Below are 20,641 nucleotides of genomic sequence, written 5' to 3'. Positions count from 1 at the left end.
TAAATTAAAAATCAAGTTTTTATTTTAAGTGGTTCCCGACTGCATTAAAGCTGTTGTTTCATGAAAATAATGGCTTTGGGGAGAATAAATGCTTGAAAATGTAGTGTTGCTGAGCTATTGTAATCCTTTATTAAGAATTTATATAAAGTGCTCTCCGGTTTGATTTTGAAGAGAATTTTAATTAACATGTCATTGCACCAAAAAAAAAAAAAAAAAAAAAACAGCACTGAGCAGAGCCAAAGATTGTGAACTAGAACTAGATGGTGAACAGATCCATATATATATTAAAATACACAAATCATATTATAAATTACAAGTAGAACACCAAGAAATAAGCAAGCCGGTGATGACTGTGGCAAGAGGGAACCCCATCCTCATCTGGGTTGCACCGAATGTCCATTTATTACAGAAAAAACAATGTTGCAGGGTACAGTTATGGTTATCAAAGAAAATTGTAGTCCTGAGTCAGTGTAGCAGACTTTATATTAACTACAGTCTAAATCCATCCTTAAAGCTCCCGTTCTTACTCCGGAATTTAATGGAACCACCGAAGGCGTAGATGAGAAACCATCCCCAGCTGCACAGAGTGGCCTCCATTAGAAGAGAACACTATCCAGAGGCAGGCCTGGACAAAGTGGAAAGATCCGAGGAGGGAAGAGGGGCAGGAACATGTTTAACTCGACCGAGAGAGAGAGAGAGAGAGAGAGAGAGAGAGAGAGAGAGAGAGAGAGAGAGAGAGAGAGAGAGAGAGAAGAGTGATATGGATTATTATGTGCCCTTATTGTTTTTTGAAAGTTAAGGACACTGTGCAGTTGGGGACTCCGGCAAGACTCGCTATGGCAGCATAACTAAAAGTGAGAACCAGAAGGTAACACAAACATGAGGGATCTCATGTTTGAGTGAACATGTGAGAGTGAGGGGATGACAGCATAAAAATATCCCAGTTCACTGAACACTCTATATCCATGATTCCTCCAGATCTGCTCTTTTATCTAAGAAAAATCTACTGATAAAAGACTTAAATAACACTGAGCGTCCAATCAGTGTTTGGGAATCAGACACTGATTGGACGCTCAGTGTTAGTCATGTCTTTTATCAGTAGATTTTTCTTCTGTTCCATCACTGTGGGGCTTTACAAGAGAAAGATCTGCCCCTTGCTGTAGTCTTCATTATTTGAGGTACCAACAAATAGCCTGCACTTTTTGATTTAAATAGCCGTGGAAGATCATACTGGTACAGAAGTTCTCTCAGATACTGCCGCGTGAAACCGTTAAGTGCTATATTTGTCAGTAGTAGTATTTTATAATCAATGTAGGATTTAATTGGGAGCCAGTGTAGACTGATCAAAACAGGGGAGATGTGGTCATATTTTCTAGATCTAGTGAGGACCCTTGCTGCTGCATTCTGAACTAACTGGAGCTTATTTATGCACTTACTCACACACCCAGACAGTAAAGCATTACAGTAGTCTTATCTAGATGTAACAAAATCATGAACTAGTTTTCTGCATCCTGTAACCACATCATATTTACCATTTTAGCAACATTTTAATGGTGAATGAAAGCAATCCTGGTAATATTATTCACATGCGCCTCAAAGAAAAGACTAGGGTCAATAATCACACCAAGGTCTTTGACTGCTGTACACATTGAGATAGAAACACCATCCAGAGATGCTACGTAATGTATATATACGTATATTATATTATATATATATATATTTTTTTTTTATGAAATCTTCTCAAACATTGATGATTACAAATGTTAATACTAATCAACTACATTAATATAAAAAAAGTGATTTTATGTTTTGCAATTTTCCCCCTAACTGTATCGAAACTGAACTGAAGCATGACTTAAAAACCAAGGTACGTACTGAATCATGAATTTTGTGTACCATTGCACCTCTGATGTATACAAACTTTTTATTATTTTAATTTAGAATTTTTTCTTTATTCTAGTATAGAATTGATTCTAACGCTACAAAAATATGAAAACAAGGGAAATACACGTCTTAGCCTTGTCTGTGCCTTTTCCTTTAAAGTAACAAAGCATGTTTTTGTCATCGGGACCTCATTCCTCTGTACAAACATAATGAAAGGGTAGTGAATGGTAAACCAATAAAAGAGAGAGTGGGCCTTGTAATGCTCTGTAAAGACACTTTCTACTGTGTTACATGTGCTTTGCCATAGAACTAAAAAACTATGCTGTTAAACAATAATCTGCATTAATTTGAATCTTTATACTATTTATTACTTTTTATTGATATATTTTATTACAATGGAAATACAAAATTTTTAATTAGTTAATTGCTATGACAAAATTGAGATGTAAGTGATACTTTGCTACTAACTCTCCTTTTCTTGCTCGTCTTTCCTTCTTTTGTAGGTATTTCAAGAGGCCTCATTGCTTCTCTCCCAGGAATGTCGAATTGTTCCTTAATAGCCAAGTCAGCAGATTGTGTGAATCATGTCAAAACAAGCAGGCTTAATCGCGCCCTGGCTGAGAAAAGTGGACCATGCTAGGAAGCCGATCAACCCTAGGGGTCAGCCTTCAATTAGTCCCCAAGGGGGCCAAATTTGAACTCAGCCCTCCTCTGGCTCATGTACCTCTCAGACTTCCCCCTTGTCCTTTCTGTCTCTTTTGCACTAATCCTGTTGGCCTCACAGCTGATCCAATTCCTCTCCCTATTCTGGCTGCCCCAGTGCATGATCTATGGCCCAATGCACCTCACAGTGGGTCACATGATTCATGCAGGTGTGGAGGGGACCCCCGGCCCCATCACCCCCCCAATTAGTGACCCTAATTAGTGAAGAGGCCTCCTGCAGGGTCACTGAACAGAGACTGGGGAGAGCGGACGGATGAAGAAAAGAGAAAGAGGAAAAAAGAAAGGGAGGGAAGCGGTACAGTGATGCGTGGCAAAAGCAGTGGAAGCCAGAACCAGACCTAACAGAACAGGCTTAACACTGATTACTTTAACCCAAACAAGCAAAAAGAGAAAATGGGGGATAAAAAAGCTTCTACCTCTTGAATTTTTAGGGAATTTCTCCTTTATATATATATAGACTAATTTTCTATTGCCATAAGTATAAATGTTTACTCAATCTGTTTATTTACATTAAATAATTATACTATAAAACGTATACAAAAACCTATACATTTTTGTTCAGTAATTCATTTCAGATTGACATATGCTTGTTGAAGAATCCCAGCATTTTGTCTCGTAATTTCTTAAGTTTATCTTGTACAACGTAATGTGTACAACATTACACAGAGCATTTATTAAATAAAGGTATTACCCACCTTTATTTGTGGCACAGCTGTCGGGTCCTGCACCCCTATCTTCAGCTGCTCCACACAAATCACCAGGCCACCCATTTAGTGCTTACTCTCCCCAGCCATCCACTCTGTTGAAGAAAAGATGCCAATCATTTTAATTGGCACCCTGGAGTTGATTGTCTCAGCAAGCTTCAGAAAGAGAGTGCAGCTCCAAGAGGAAGGAGGGCACCAAGCCATGTGGTTAAACATATTGTTGGCATTTAGGCCTGCACTTTTTTGAATAACCCAGTCGCCCTCAGTAGACATAAAAGAATTGTATGTTTTCAGAAAATGGCTATAGTAAAAGATGAGCTTATACTATCTACAGGCAAGGCCATGTTACATTAATCATTCGCTTCAATACACTTATTCCATAAACTTTTCTCTATTGCTGCTATTGAGACTCACGTTTCTTGGAACTAATTTTTTTTTTATTGTACTGTTATTGTTATATGTTTCTTTTCATGAGACAACTTCTTATTCTTAATGTTATATAATTTGCCATTTCTTTCACACCTGACAGATCATGTAAAAAGAGTTTGTCAGTGTTAGAATTTGTAATAAATTTGGATTTTAGGGTTTCTGGGTTAAACATAATTGTATGCTTTACTTATTCAACACACACACCCCCCTAATTAAAAACTAATTTTTTTGCTGACTACAAGGAAGAAAATAGATTTGGTATTTATTTTCTTAAAAATACCAAATATTCATTAATACTGTTCTATAGAGGACTGGAGATTGATCATGAACATATAGGAATACATGATAAGTGCTGGTGTTCACTTTTAAATTTTGTGCTAGTCAGAAATGATAAATAAAATTTTTTTTGCTGGAGAATCAATCTGAAACCACTCTCCCTTTCAGCAAAACCTTAAACTGTTCGGCTGTGTTCCTGATCTGTACAATTACTCAGTTGTAAGATATTTTTGGTTAAAATCACTCACTTGAATACAATATTTTAAAAAATATATATAAATAACTGATGTATGATGAACTTCTGTATGTTAAATGTAAAGAAGTATTAAAAAAAACGTAGTCAGAAAATAATTACATAGACATATATTTATATTCATATGAATAAAAATACATATTATACAATATTTTGGCTTTTATAGCCCGAGCATCAAAATTGCTCTTTCACCAAACACACAAAAACCCTTACTTCTTTTAAATAAGTGCAAACTGTTAATGTGACAAACAAATGTAAAGCATTTTATAATGGGCTTTTTTTCCCCCATATTTTCATTTTTTACTGTAAGATGACACAATACCAACATGAAAATACTGTGCAAAGACTCATATGGTATATTTACATATGGTTTATGTTAACAGTTTTTCAAATTTGTTTGAAAAAATGTTGGTCACTTATGATTTAACATGATTTTATTTACTGTCAAGAAATGGTTTATGGCTTTTATGAGACCAAAAATACTTATTCACACAATCTCCTATCTCAAACATAAAACCAGAAAGAGTTTACATTACAATCAAAAGAGTGTGGGAAGTTTTTTTTATATTATATTTATGTATATATATATATATATATATATATATATATATATATATATATATATATATATATATATATATATATATAGACCTCTCTTGTACCCCATTACTTTGTTCTTCCACCATACCATAGATTTCACAGTGTATTCTTTTTTTTAAAGATATATTAAAAGGAATTAGTAGATGGTTACATTGTATAGGTTTAGGTGAGGAATTTAGCACTTTGCCACTAGTGTCACTTGTTTTAAGCACATAATGCTCCTCTCTCTTCCACATACACTTACTCACAACAAATACATGACAATACAAACAGCGAAAACTGATTAATATACAATTACTATTCTGCTTAAAATGCAATACGTCGTGGTATTTAAGTGTCAAATTGACAATCCTTTGCTTGGTAAAAAAGATCTAATTCAGTAAGACAATTTTGGTCAATATAATCTCGAAACCTCAAAGAGAGTTGCAAGCCAAAAAAAAAAAGAGCAGTAAAAATTTGCATTGTTTGTGGAGGCATAAAAAATAAACACAGGATTTAATACAGTTTATGTAAAACCAAAGAAAAAGGGAAAACTGCTAAAGAAAATCTCAAAACTTGGAAACTGCATTAATCATCAAACATAAGATTCAGTAAATTATTAATACTGATTAATGAAAACACTGACCCACAATTGTATTAACTAATACGGTGCATATATGAGATTACAATTTCAAAAGGGCAGTAGCCTCAATAGATTTACCTCATTTACCAGAGTAATAGGGTTTTAAACAAAGGCTCCTGTCTTAGTACCCTAAACAAGTTATAACATTCTAAAGGGAAGTCCAGTAAAGAGAAAAGGTCAACAAACAATGAGTCAGTGTTTAAATTAAAAGGAACAATAAAGAAATAGTCTACTGTGGCCATGACAGTTTCTATAGCTCATCGTTGCAATAGTATGACCATGAGCTTTTTGAAATAGAACAGAAAAACATTGATTTCTGCCAGCTGTATACCATCTAAGCCTGCTGTCCAATGAGCCATTGAATGTTCCTGACACTCAAAGATTTCTGATTTCCTAACCTCAGCAAAAGCTCTGGCTTACCAGCCACACAAAATAGGAGATACATGCAACACCTTATACCAAAAGTATTCGGATACTACTTCATTTTAGCCTTGAGTGCACCGAAAAATGTTTAGAGGTAAACATATATGAAAATAAAGTGCTTAGAATTCTCAGAAATGAATGAGTCGCTGCCTAAGGCCTTAAAACTTCGAAAAAAATATATGGAACTATTGGCAAATAGTTTGATGACTCTTCCTGAGGTTCATTCCACTGTTTTATCAGTCACTATGACAATCAGAGTCATGATGAAATTTCCAGGTTCAAAAAACAATCAAAACGGTGTGTAAACATCTAAAAAAAAAAAAATTTAAAAAGCAGTTCCAAATTACATTGGAGTTACTGCAAAACAAACACCAGGGCTCTCTTTTACTTTCACTGATTTAAGAAAACTGAAGATGACATCCCAAAAAAGATCATTAACAGACAGCTAACAGTTACAGTTTTATCCACCAAATTGTACTAACAATGAAGCTAAACAATGCTACTCTGCCTTCCATGTGTTTTCTTAAAAAACAGTTATTGTTTAAGGCCATGTGCATACTCAAATAAAATGATTTATATCCTATGCATGTCCATTTAATAAATTATCACTGCACATTATACAATAATGAACAACAAAGACATGTAACTTGCAGTCTGATTAATAATCAGAAGTCCTAAGTAGCCCCATGGAGTTGCGCACAACATGTTGCTAACGAGAAGTATGGGAAATAACACTGATGAGACAGTTGTCCTTGCAGTATACAAGAATCCTCACAATCATTTGTGTTCATCTGCTTCCCCATGCTGTTAACAAACATACAGAACTTGACATCTAATTTAAAACTTTCCAATTATATTTAATAAAATATTGTATGCTTGAGTGACACACTTTGTTTATATATATTAAATGGGGAAAATAATAATTTATATTAGAAACCAAAACAATTTGGCATAATTAGTGTGTATGTTTTTCTCACAAACCCATGCTTACATGCACATTTTAAAGTAAAACATACATTGATGATACTTGAACTTACCCCTAATTACAATACCAGTTAAGAGCAGCATAAAGAGTACAAGAAGGTCTAAATATAGTGATATGATCATTCATTTTGTCTTTTTTTAACAACCATTTGGATACAATATCTGATAAAAAGCAGTATTTGCCTTTTGCAATTATTACATTATCCAAGTTGAATTTTTTTCCATTACAATGACTAAGCCCGAGGTTGTAATTTACACACACATACAAAGAGACAGAGAGAGAGAGAGAGAGAGAGAGAGAGAGAGAGAGAGAGAGAGAGAGAGAGAAAATAAAAAAACACCAAGCATCTGTAAACAAGACGCCACTTATACACAGAGGTGATAAGTTCAATCTAGCAGATTTTTACTTTTTTTCATTTCCTTAGTGTGGCAAATAAGGATCAGCACAGCTTGGCAATTTAAGACTGGAAAAAAATAAAATAAATGGAGGTGAAAGTTTATTTTGCAAATAAACTCCTTCCTCTATAGTCTTCAGCGTAGCTAAAAAAAAAAAAAAGAGAGCAGATTGCACCCTTTGGTAATTGTGGGGCATTCCAGTGGTCCAGAAAGTGATTAAATTCTTTAGGAAACAGTCTTCTTCAAACTTAAGTCCCCATCTTTCCTCTCTGTCCTTGTATAGGGCTCAAAAGCTGATGATCCACACCCATAGCTAGACGTGAGTTCGTGATGAGCACCACTCATCAGTGGCATGGTGAAAAGGGATGGGGGTGCTACTCCAAGCCTCGGTGAGGGTGGTGTAGCACCAAGAGAGGACAAAGATAGGCCAAACGCACCACCACCACTAGCCATAATTGCTGGAGAAGCGACTGTGCTGCTTACCCCAGGAGAGGATGAGGATACCGATGGGTTTCCCAGGAGTGAGCCATTGGCAGCATGCGGTGGTGCCAGCAGTGGGTTGGGAGGAGGTGCAGGCACTGATAGCAAGCGTCCCTGTTCAAGCAGACGCAGGATGTTACATGTGGCCAGTGACTCAGAGGTGGACGAAGAGCGCTTGTCTGAGTCCTTGGTCTGATCCTTCTTCTGCTTGGTACGACGGTTCTGGAACCAGACTTTCACCTAGGGAATACATAAATAGATAATTACATACGCAAATACATAAATAGCGATTGAACTCAAATTAATAATAGAAGAAATATAAATGGTAGAATTCCTAAATACAACCCTAGTCTTTATGGTCACCCTGGATAAAATATGTGTTTACAGCATTATTCACAACAGTTCCACACTCATTTTAAATCTGAAAATACAGATTCCTTAGAATTTATTACACTAAATTCCTTACACAAAATGAACTGGGCCTCATTTGACCAAAGGAGGCTCCCAGTGACAATTTGTATGTGTTTGAATAGCACGTACAAGACAGGAACATCAGCAGAATGGCTAAAATCCTTCTTGCTATTATCCTCTGTTAATAAATGCAATGTTGCATTAATGTATAGGGTGTTGTTGCAGTTCTCCATTAAAACCAGTAAAAAAAAAAAAAACAGATATGTGAAAATGGCTAAACTGAATTTCAATTTTGTATCAACCTATTGAATCCAGACTTAAAGTAAATTTAGAAGAGGAGGAGCCAGGGCAGTCATTATATGTTGAATTTGCTATCAATAGTACAATATATTCTGGAGAAATGAAAAATAAGAATTGTGAAACAAGCAATGTTAAACAACTCTAATCTATAGAGCCAAGAAGTGCAGATTTCACCACTTAAAAAATAAGTGCCTTAAAACATAATTAATATGGGATATAAGTAAGTATGTCTCATAAAGGAAACACACACACACACACACACACATATATATATATATATATATATATATATATATATATATATATATGATTAGATATTTAACATTTTTAGATGAAGAGTCCAGTAAGTTTAGTAAACCCCTTTGTGCAGAATAAGAAGCACGGTGGGGATCCACAGAAAAACAAGTAGGCAGGAGAAGTGAGATCATGGCCTCAGCTTGGCCATTAGTGCCTAGATAATGAGATTGCTAGAGATCTCACAAGCATGCCACAGTCTGAATCTAAACACAGACATATTTATATTCAATATTTTGCTTAGAAACTTAAGAGGAGGTCTGTAAAACTAACCACAGACTCTTTTCAGTTTTGTTACATACTATGTCTATGACAAATTAAAAACAAATATTAGTCCTGCTCAATAACTCTGTCTGGAAACTCCCTCTGCTTAGCAGTCATCTCTAGAAGACTTTGAATTGGGTGAAACTTAGCCCGCATTTGATATCATGGAGCCACACATAAGAGAAAGCATCAGGAAAATGGTGATAGAGAAAGCAAATCTCTTTCTTCGTACATCTACACTATTTGAATGAAATCCTTTTTAATGAGATCCAGGGTTCAGTGCTGGGGCAGAGATTACAAACGTGAGATCTGCATGACCTGGATTTTCTCTATCACCAGAAATACTCTATTATGTGTATTTCAATCTCCTGAAGTGTGACTAGCTACAAACTACACAATGCTGCAGTTCAAGAAACACAACTGCAGCTCAGATTTTAAACATATCAACTGTATTAAAAGATGTATAAAAAAAGAATACATACTAAAACCTAAACAGTAAATACTATAATAAAGTGAAACTAAATTCAAACTTTTAGAGCATAAAACACATATATATATATAGAACATATATGTGATGCAAAATTAAGCACAGAATGTACAGATATGGACAATCGATCTTTTACAATGAAGGATGAAAAGCCACACATTCAGCTGACTGTTCTGTGACCCTGTATAGAGTCCCCTTAACACCTTATTGTGGTGTGAAACAAGATGACACATTTTGGTTTTATGATGACTGCTGACAGCACCCATGTACACATTTTATCACCAATATTATAATACGTTATAAGAATTATCTGACCAGCGACAGTGAATCGACCATTCAGGATTATTTCTAAGTTTAGCTCTAAAGAAAGAACATTATCCTATTCCTAATATTTGAACTGTGTCACCTGTCTGAATTATGATTGTCACTTTAAAATGCTCAGAGAAGAACATAATTCAACACTAATTAGTGTGATTTCATGAAGTGCCTGATTTTAAAATCCTCTCCCCTTTTCACACTTACACATAAAATATTCATACATTTCTATATTAATTGTGTGTCAGGGAAATTATCCAAGTATCAGAGACTTGCCTAAGGCTGTGCATCCTCACCACATGTTCTTTCTCCTGCCCTGCTCAACTTCTCAACCTGATCATACTCTGATCCTTAGCCCCAGTCCCTGGTATTACTGAGAGGCATGTTCAAGCAGGTTCAGCCAAGGGTCAACCCTGTCTTAATGAAGGGTTGGTAGATATGGCTCGATAAGCTGCCTAAATGCACAAACACTTGAACTATTATTAGGGCCGTGCCCCCACACTTATTGATATGGCTTGACTATTCAGCCCTGTGGACTGAGGTGTTGATGTTTAGATAAAAATATTAGGATTACTGTGATTACTGTGATTTATAAGATGTTTTTTTATGTAAGATATGAATATGTTTCGGACATGCTACGTGAGCTACAGCTACAACTACACTGTGCTTCGATAATACAATCTGGCATCAAATAATAAAGCTGATATTGTACAATTAAAAGAAACATGAGAGATCATTTCATTGAAAGGTATTATATAGGTAGGTTATATGAAGGTATATACAGAGGCAAACCTAATTCAAATTCTTAATCTAAAATTAGCGTTCAGTTCAGCTTTTCTGTTTTGAACTGAATATCAATTTCTAAACATACACCTTTTTTATTTATCTAAAATTAATATTCACAACTTCACACTACACATTAGACATAACAGTCACTAAATCACAACTGCCAAATGTGGTTATGGTGCACCCTTAAAGCAGGTGAAGATTAAAGTCTTTGTAGACTGCCAATCCAGGGGGTTTTATTTCAAAGAACTCCTGTTGTCACCATAGATCGTTTTCTGTTGAGCTGCCACCAGTCTATAAAATTGGGCCAAGCCAAATTAACAACATAGTGATCTGCAGACAATACTAAGACAGTATAATACACAAGTTTATAAAGTACAAATAGAGGTCAGTGAGCTGATCCTGTTTTGCCTGATCGGCGTCTATCCTGTAAAACACATTCTGGGACATTCCGCTGGTGAATGTATCTTTTGGATTAGCAGGTTTCTGTTCTGCCTGATCCAATCAGGTAATGGAATTACACACTGCCTAGAGAGTGACACGACAGGCCTGTACACATGTACTGTGCGAGCACTTTTACTCTGATCCAAAACACGTTTCTTGAAAGTGTGCAAAAGACTGGGCCAAATACAAACACCATGCATTCAAGACACTTAAATCTTTAATTAAATAAAGCTCACAAATTTGTGATTAGCAATTAAATAGAACAATACATTTAAAAAAATAACAATATAAAATGGAAACAACCTGAATGAACAACTTGGATGAATATCTGGTGCTTATGGGTATGAATAATCAACCACACAGTAGGGATGTATGAATACATAACTCATAATGAACACTGTCTTTTTAAAATAACTGCAAACACAGATACATAAAAGGAACACAAAAGGGGCACACTTCTTTATTTTATTTTATTTTTTGTGTGTGTGTGTCCAAATAGTTCATCCCAGGATTGGGATCCATATATGGGTGAAAGGTATGTAGCTTTATATGGGTGCAAACAATAGATCAGGTTACAACATAAATACAACATTTACTTATATTCAATATACAACTTTGCCTTAATAATTAGCTGCCAGGCAGGAGGAGAGGCCAAGAAGGAGGTTTATTTATGTGGTGAGGGAAGACATGCAGGTGGTTAATTGGAAAGAGGCAGATGTAGAGGACAGGGTGGTTTGGAGAAGGATGATCTGCTGTGGCGACCCCTAACAGGAGCAGCCAAAAGAAGTCCTTAATAATTAAAATTTACATTTTATTGTTTGGATATTTTATAACAATTAAAAAGGTGTTTGTTATCCGAACATTTGCATTAAGAATCAGACAACTGTCAGGCATCACCCTCTAAGCCAATGCGGTTTATCCTTATATCTTACTAAGCTTTATCAACTCATCTATAGCTCTTTCTTCACTTCTGAATTACTTTGAATTCTAACTACATTGCACACTATCATCTTTCTTTTTTGTTTTCTTTTTGTGTCTAAATTACTAGCTGGGCTCTCTGTTTCTTTCCAGACATTACAGCTATATTAGATACTGTCTGGACTAAATACAGTGAACAATAGCACACAGCACCACCATTCATTCACTCACCAGTTGGATGACGTGTGTGGCAAGAGTCTTAGACATGACAAAAAGTAACATTTGCTTCTGTACATGCAGCATACTACAACCTGATAACTTTTTATAATATTCACAATTATGATTTTATGCCAGCAAAATGCTCCCTTTAGCATCATAAACACGTGTTTCTTTTAATTGATTGCCCATCTCTATACGCAGCCCATAGTTATCTTTAACCTTAAGAACAACCAGGAACTGCAGAAGACATTCCGTATAAAAATCACACAACCATGTAGCAATAAACTGTTGCGTGACTCTTTTGAAAAGCATTGCAGTATTATATAAACAAGTTATGCGCTGTGCATTTGCCTTGAGCATTTTATTCTAAAGCCATCAGCAGTTTAAAGTTTAAACCTAGTTTCTGTGTAGTATTTTTATGTAAAGATGTTATGTAAAGCAACAAATATAAGATTAATCCTGCATCTACATTTCAGGGCAGTTAATTTTATGAAATTGATTAATAGACATGCAGAAGTTCAGACTAGTGTCAGCCAGTGAAGCTGGACATAAATACAAAGCAAAGGCCAAGATTTCTCAAACGATCCAAAATAACGGTTTAAGATTTATGCACATGATATTTTTTTAAATATTGTCAAATGTCAAGCATCGGTATACAGCATAATGTCAGGAAGTAGCAGCTAAAGGCAAATTATATAATAATAATAAAAAAAGATTGATTATCATCTAAATATTTCAGTAGAGCTGGTCAAAGGTTTTGCAGAACCAAATCTGAGTGGAAGGTGGCTTCCTATTGCCTGTTTCTAGTTTCTTATTAATTAAACTAATTTAATCCATCCAACAACATTGGATGGACTTTTTTATGTGCGATATAACTATATAAGCACAGCTTAATTAGTATCATTAAATTTCTTCAGCATAAAAGAAACTTCCTATAATTTAATAACACCTACACTATTATAATACTATAATAAATGTGCATGTGAAAGGCAGCACGGCCCATTGCTAAATATGATAAAAAAATTTATATGATTAAAATGATTTATGCGCAATGTCCTTTGTATCAATATATCCCAAATAGAGCGCTGCTGCCTGTTGTTCCACTGGAGCGCAGAGCCACCTGCTGGGGGTGGCAACCCAGGCGCATACCCACGTTCTAGAGCAGTAACACAGGATATGTTTGTTTAAGACATATATGTCTGCTGTACAAAAACATGCTTGGGTGGATGAATGGATTCAACAAATAGAGTTCTTATTTAATCTTTATCAGTACAAACTTAGAAATACCTTACACAGATTCAGGTTAAATCTTTGCTTTTTGACGCCAAAAGGATATGCAATTAAACAAACAACCTAGCTAAATTGCCGATTTTTTTCCCGATACAATATGATACTGATGTCTAATAACAAAATTATGTTGCTGAACATAAAATTACCAATTTACTGTGGTACCCTAATATGAGATTTATATTTAATATGTTTTTTCTTTCTTGAGTTTTATAAAATTGTATCAATGTCAAACTCATTGCGCAATTTTGAAACGTGGACAAATGAATAGACGTTTAAAAATATATGTTGCAATAAGCCTCTATTCATGAATTTGATAATCGGTGGGCAGTAACAGGGCAAAGCCTAGAAAACGCTCATAGACACCTGTTAAATATCGTAGAAAGTCGCGATAAAGTTTTGTTTGGTCTATCGCTAGAGTAAAGGGGAAAGGAAAATACTTTAGGAGAAACTGGTGTGGAAAATAAAGGAATTGCTTAAGATCTTTAAATCAAACAAACGAAACTTTTCGTTTCGAATCGAAGAATGAAAATGTGACACATCCAAATCCCGTTTTTTTTAAGAAATAAAGATGATTGCTGCAGAGAAACAGTTTATTCCACGCAATTATTACGTTTTTTTATATATATTAATTGTATTGGGTCATATATATAAACCATTCTAAACAAAAAAAGTGTGAACTCCTTCCTAGGCAACTGATATTTTACTATGCTTGGAAGAGTGCTATAAATAGTATACATAAAAAATGAAGAAAGAAAAACTTACACAGGGTTTTTAAGCAAAGCTGAACATCTAGATAAAAAAACGCAAAAATGTAACCGATGTCAAACGTTCTTCAGGATTTGTTTAAATGAAAGTAAAAATGTGGCTTTTTCGAATATATTTAATGGAAATGGTTTGCACTGATGATTAAAAATAGAGTTACGAACATTTTACCAAATTATTATCAGTTTTATGATTTTTATTATTACATTGCCTTATGTGGAGATATTTTTCTTAAATGGTTTCTTAATTATATTATTCTCTTTTAGAAGACAACATTTTTTCTTTATTTTGGGTCATTTGTTTTTGTGGGTTTTTTTAAGGTTGCTTTGCTTGTTTTTGTAGCTTGATTGTTTGTTTTATTTGAATACAATGTATTTTCCACTAAAAAATACAAGTATTTAATTTAACAAAACATTAATTTTACGTGTTTTGTAAATATTAACACGAGTTAGACTATTTCATAAACGTATTTAGTGATCATCAATGGTAATATTGGAATAATCACAAGATTTTTATACATACGTACACATTAATCTTATTTTTATAATACAAACCATTTGGTACGTTAAACTTAACTATAAACTAATTCATTTTATGTACATTTTTATTCAAATGACGTCATTTTGAATTAAAGGTTATATGTTATACATTTTAATATCACGTCACATATAAGCTGTTTGAGTAAGCGATACATTTTCTTTTTAATCAGCAACGCTTCAGCACCTAGGACAGCGGCACTCGCAATTAACGCACGAAACGGTAACGAAAAAATATGGCACTTAAAGAGTAATTCATATATAAAACTATGTATTAAGAGCTTTGACATAAATTGCCCTATTTTAGCCTTAATAAACTTGGTTAATTTGTTTGTTTGACGTCAGTCTTTAACAGCGCCACCAGGTGGTGCTTATTTGTGCAAAAGTAAAAAAGTATAAATCATGAATCATGAACATGAATTAAAACCTAATACTACGTTTATCACAATCGATTCTTCTAAGCGTCTCTGACAGAACACATCAAATGTTCTGTCCGTCATTTACACCAATCATTCTCCTAATATTAGTCCGTCTCGATTTTAATACGTTATTTAAGACGTTGTTTTGAAGTTACTTTCAATTAGTCTGTGTAGGCGGAGTTAAATAACAGCAGGTTTGTTTGTTTGTTGTAAACACTTATTTGTTGTTTTAAAACCCAGTGTCATAGTTCCTATTTGTATTTAATAGCTCTACATATTCAACTTTACATCTCAAAGCTGTATAGAAATGTAAAAAAAAAAAAAAGAGAGGTTTGACCTAATGGAGTAGGGGCGTGAACTGCGCCCGTTTAACAGACGGCGCTTTGCGTGCGTGTGTGCGCGTGTGTGTGCGTGTGCGTCTTTTGTTGATACAATGCTAATTGTCCCGTCTGCAAATTATAAGTATCGAGTATTGTGAAATGCCAATACCACTCAATGCACATTTCCGAGCACTTTCACATCAAGCAACTCGTTCACTGAGATACGTTTCATTCTTTCACTTTTCGTCTTGCACGTATAGCTAAGTAGAAAATTGTACGTAGCTAAATTGTGAAAAATCTATAAACAGTAAAATACTATTTTCAATCTAAAATTTTTACACGTATAGTGTCTGCTACTTTAATGCATAGAATAGAACAGTAGCTTAGGCTGTGTCTACAAATATTAGATGTTTTATTACACTTTTTAGAGTGTTTAGTTTTATTCAACTTTTACATTAAATTATTTATTCCATGTTATCTACTATATATTAAGTTCGTTCATGCACGTGTTTCTGTTTAATGAGTTCAGCATATTAAACATATTAAAACATATTGTACTTAAAAACCTCTGGCCTTAATTTAATATCTAAATATATTAAAAAAAAAAAAACCTGTGTATAATGCGACTTAATTTATTCATAAATTCAAAATCAGTGGGCATATCGAAAATAGAGCTAATACTAAATAAATAGGTTGCAATTTACTTCACCAGATTCATGCAAGGGAACATTCAACGGGGAAATGTGACTTCTCCTATTCCAATTTCACTGGGTGAAAAAAAAACACTGGAAATTGCAGAAACATTAGCGATTTCTAGTTACATTAAATTTACATAAATGGTCTCAGTAGAAATGTAGACAAAAAGCATTTTCCATTTGCATCAATATAACATATGATACATAAGCGCGCAAGGTATAATAGGTACAAATTACAGCAAGCAAACAAACAAATAAATAAACAAACAAAGAAAGTTAGCACAGGGGCGAATTGAATTGGGTGCAACCTCATTAGTCATTAAGGCTGCATTATGTTTTTTTATTTTGTTTGTTGTTTTTTTCATGTTATAGACATTTTAATTCACTGTTTAAATACTACCAATGCTGCTGTTGCTACAATTTCTACTTATTATTATTATTATTATTATTATTATTATTATTATTATAAAAATAAAAAGAGTGAACAAAAACAACAACAAACACAAAGCCGGAAAAGCAGTTCTATAGTGTTTTCAAATATTTCCATTGTATGCGTTAATTTATTTTCATATAATTTTAGAAACAAACAACAGACTAATGACGTTCGATTTTTTTTGTAGTTAATATAGCCTGTTTAGAAACAAAAAAAAAAGAAGTCCGCTTTGTTTCAGTCCTACCTGAGTTTCGGAGAGGTTCAGCTGGCGGGCGAGGTCTGTTCGCTCGCGCCCCACCACATACTGACAGCGCTGGAACTCCAGCTCGAGACGGTAGAGCTGCTCGGCGGTGAAAGAGGTGCGCGTGCGCTTCGGCCGGTCCAAGTCTAAACCCTTCGGCAAAACAATCTCACGAATAGTGCCTTTAGCATCTACGGAGTCAAAACACATTTACAGAAAATAGGTAATGTGTATGCTTTTTTTTTCTGAATAGCCCCAATATTAAAAATAGATTTTTAATATGTCCAGAGAGGAAAATAAAGGAACTGTAAAAGGTAACCACCTCGGATAATAATAATAATAATAATAATAATAATAATAATAATAATAATAATAATAACAATAACAATAATAATAATAATATAATAAATATAATAATAATATTATTATTATTATTATTATTATTATTATGTGTACACGCATCTCAAAATCACATCTTAAATATACGAAAAATAAACATATAGGCTTCTTATAAAGCTTATACTTTCGTGTTTTGTTGTTCTTCTTCTTTTGTTGTATATGTCTTCAGCTTTTTATTTCGCGGTGCCCATCAACTTCAGAACACAATAATAATAATAATAAAAATAATAATATCACCTAAACTGTCAATATAGTATTTATCACATATTACACTATACAGTTTTATATTTAAATCATATAAGATTGTAAACAAAATGCAAAATGTAAACATATGCAAACGTATATTTACATAAATACACAATGCCCCAAAGAAATATTAATAATAAACCAAAACCAATAGGAAACGGCATTGTGATGCTTGCGGGCGGAAACCCCACATCTTTTAACTGTTTCCCTGGTAACCACAACTAAATAAGCATTTATACTTATTTTCAGATCAAAGCAACTTCCATCGTCTGGTGACACGTTCCGCATTGAGAGAATATTTTATTTGGGCATTTCAGACACCTAAAATTTTTATCCTTGCATTAACAGTGGACCTGTTGACCTTTATGTGACCCTGGCTCTCACGCGCTCGATCAGCAGCTTTAGAGTGAGTGAGTGAGAGAGAGAGAGAGAGAGAGAGAGAGAGAGAGAGAGAGAGAGAGAGAGAGAGAGAGAGAGAGAAAGAGGGAGAGAGAGAGAAATTTGGAAATACGGCCACAAAGTTTCATACAAATAACAAAAATAATAATAAAAACTATCTGGCTTAAATACTTTATAAAATCTTTGTATCAAAACTTTTCATTCAATCAGTCAGTCATCATTCAGTCAGTATTGTATATTCTGAGATTTATAATGGGATGACAAAACAGTTATAACCAAATAAGGTGGAAAACGCAATCCAATGTTTTAGGGTTAGCATTTAGCATAGAAAAATCACATTTTTTAAATTTTGTTTAACTTTTAAAATAAAACGTATTTCGTTAAGAATTAAAATAATATAACTGATTGTTCCTGGTAATAAAAGGCTATGATACGGTGAATAAAAAATGCTATTATACTCCAATATTGAAGAAAAAACAAAACAAAAATAATAACAATTATACAAATAAAATAAAAAACAGTGTTGTGCGTGATGCCTTTTTAATCAGATATTTATGTCAGATATTTATGTAGGGAACCATATCATAATATAAATAATAAAATAATATAAATAGGGCACGGTTTGTTATGTTCATGTCCTAAAATCGTTTCTTTTTAAAAAGAGGAATGAAAAAATACACAAAATATATATAATAGATGTAGTTTTATCAAGCACACGGCTCAATATCGTTTTATACCACAATATTTCATTATATTCGCATTTTTTATTTTGCAATAGTCTTATGCCCTCAGAAAGCAGGCTAGTTGACAAACAAACAATCAGCCTGCTAATACTGTACTGCTGAAATTTGTGTTAGTAAAATAAACACCGTTATCATTATCAGTGGCATTGCAATATTTTCTAGATTAGGCGATTCCTCCAACTAGTCACCATATGGTCGAATGATCATTATTTTAATGTTTAATTTTCACTGGTTGCTGCAGTGTCTGTAACACAGACCCTCACCTCGTACTAAAATCCTGCGGCAGTAGTCAGGGTCCACTCCTAAGAGTTTGTCGTGTCCGTCCTCGCTGGAGGAGCTTGGCGTGGACGCAGATGTTCCAGCATGAGCGTCGCCGGAACTGCGGCTTCCTACTTCCGCCAGAGTTTTAGCGTCTCCACCGCGCTCGCGGCGCAGCGAATTGGGTCCACAGTGGTTTCGGTCCTCGGCGACTCCATCGCCCATACTCTTGGCTTGGTCAAACATGTATCAGAGATGCAATAGATCTATCTAGAATACAGTTAATTTAGCGTGCACCAAGTAATCTCGACTTTCGCTCTCCTGCACTACTTGGTTTAAAATGGGGGAAAACCGTCCCCGATACACATCCAATCAGATTCCACTCACAGGAAGACTTGACCTACCGGATCCGTTCGGCATGTTCAGCGTAGGCCAGCCTTCGTGCACTTAAATGTGGATAAGGAGTGAGGGTAGGAAGGAGGAAGTCTTAAGGACACACTAATAGACCTTCAGCTCTAGGGCAGCATTCAGCCCTTTAAAAAGTGCATAGCTTGGTGTATCTATGTAGAGAGTGGTCTAGGTCTGAGAGGAGCCACTGGGTCTGGCAGGTGCTTCACTGCTAAACCACAAAATGAACAGACGGAGTGCAGACAGCAGTGGTAAATTCCCTCAAAACACATGCAAAATGACACCTCGATATCGCCTGTGTTCCAGTTCATTTGCTCTATTCACCTCTCTCAGCAGTGATGGGGTTGTTCACAGAGTAACCTCTTCGTTGCGAATATTTCTTATTCTAGGTTATATCACTTTTTGCTTGTAATTAACCGAATAGAAAAGCTTGTAAAATACCATCAGTTTGCTCGTATCCATCTGCCTGCATGCAGACGATTTGGATCTACGAGACAGGATACATTTTTAAATTGACCATGAGCCGCTACGCAACTTCCTGTCTGTGCATGAACGAGCAGTTGATTGGTAAACAAAGTGTAGTAGGAGCACGTTTTGAAGGAGAGGGAGGAGTAAAAGCGATGGAGATTACCGGTGTTAGCGAGAGGGGAAACCCGGATTAAGCGTTTTGTATAATCCTGTGTCTTTGTGAGATGGTTGTACCAAGATGTTCTGAAAGACTCACAGTTGCATAAGCCTTTTTTTAACGCGTGCAATACGTTGTTAATCATCCATTTGTTAAAACATATCCATCTTTGCCTGATGTTGCAGTATTTGTACCTAAAGTGGCCTTTGGAATGTGAACTATCTTTATTTCCATTCGCAAACTCTAGCAGAATAAATAGTTTGAAAAGATTTGCAATGGAGATCGGACATAAGATATTTATTGTAACAAATGTTACATATTTAAAATCATATAATACATTGGATAATAATTATATTTTGTCAAACGTCTCTGATATCATTCAGTAAGTATAACTGATAACTGATATATAGGTCTACACAACCACAGATATAAAAGTGTTATACCAAGTGGGGGAAAAAAATCATACCAGTTCAAAATTCCAACTCCTCCATGCGCCATAAGAGGCTGAGCGCAATGGCATAATTACAGTTTTCCCACTTTGAGCGGTGTTTACCACTGAGCACAGAATTGGCTTATTATTCAATTCAGTTGCTGTGCACAGATTAAACTGTGAATGTAATGAATGGAGCTGTCAGTCAAAAAGCCACAGAGGACT

General features: G+C 34.8%; 1 protein-coding gene across 1 annotated transcript; it reads right to left on the bottom strand.

Annotated features, from left to right (window-relative positions):
* Positions 1–6,492: 6,492 nt before the first annotated feature.
* On the bottom strand, positions 6,493–19,867 carry vax2 (ventral anterior homeobox 2). The gene is made up of 3 exons (XM_046851136.1): positions 18,959–19,867; positions 16,912–17,099; positions 6,493–8,014 (listed from the first exon to the last, which is right to left on the bottom strand). Exons 1-3 carry the CDS (start codon positions 19,197–19,199, stop codon positions 7,520–7,522), a joined length of 924 nt encoding a protein of 307 aa, XP_046707092.1. The 5' UTR covers positions 19,200–19,867; the 3' UTR covers positions 6,493–7,519.
* Positions 19,868–20,641: the final 774 nt, after the last annotated feature.

Source organism: Silurus meridionalis, chromosome 6, assembly GCF_014805685.1.
Source record: "Silurus meridionalis isolate SWU-2019-XX chromosome 6, ASM1480568v1, whole genome shotgun sequence".
Taxonomy (NCBI): Eukaryota; Metazoa; Chordata; class Actinopteri; order Siluriformes; family Siluridae; genus Silurus; species Silurus meridionalis.
Note: the sequence above shows the minus strand (reverse complement) of the source record. Positions and strands in the feature narration are given on the sequence as shown.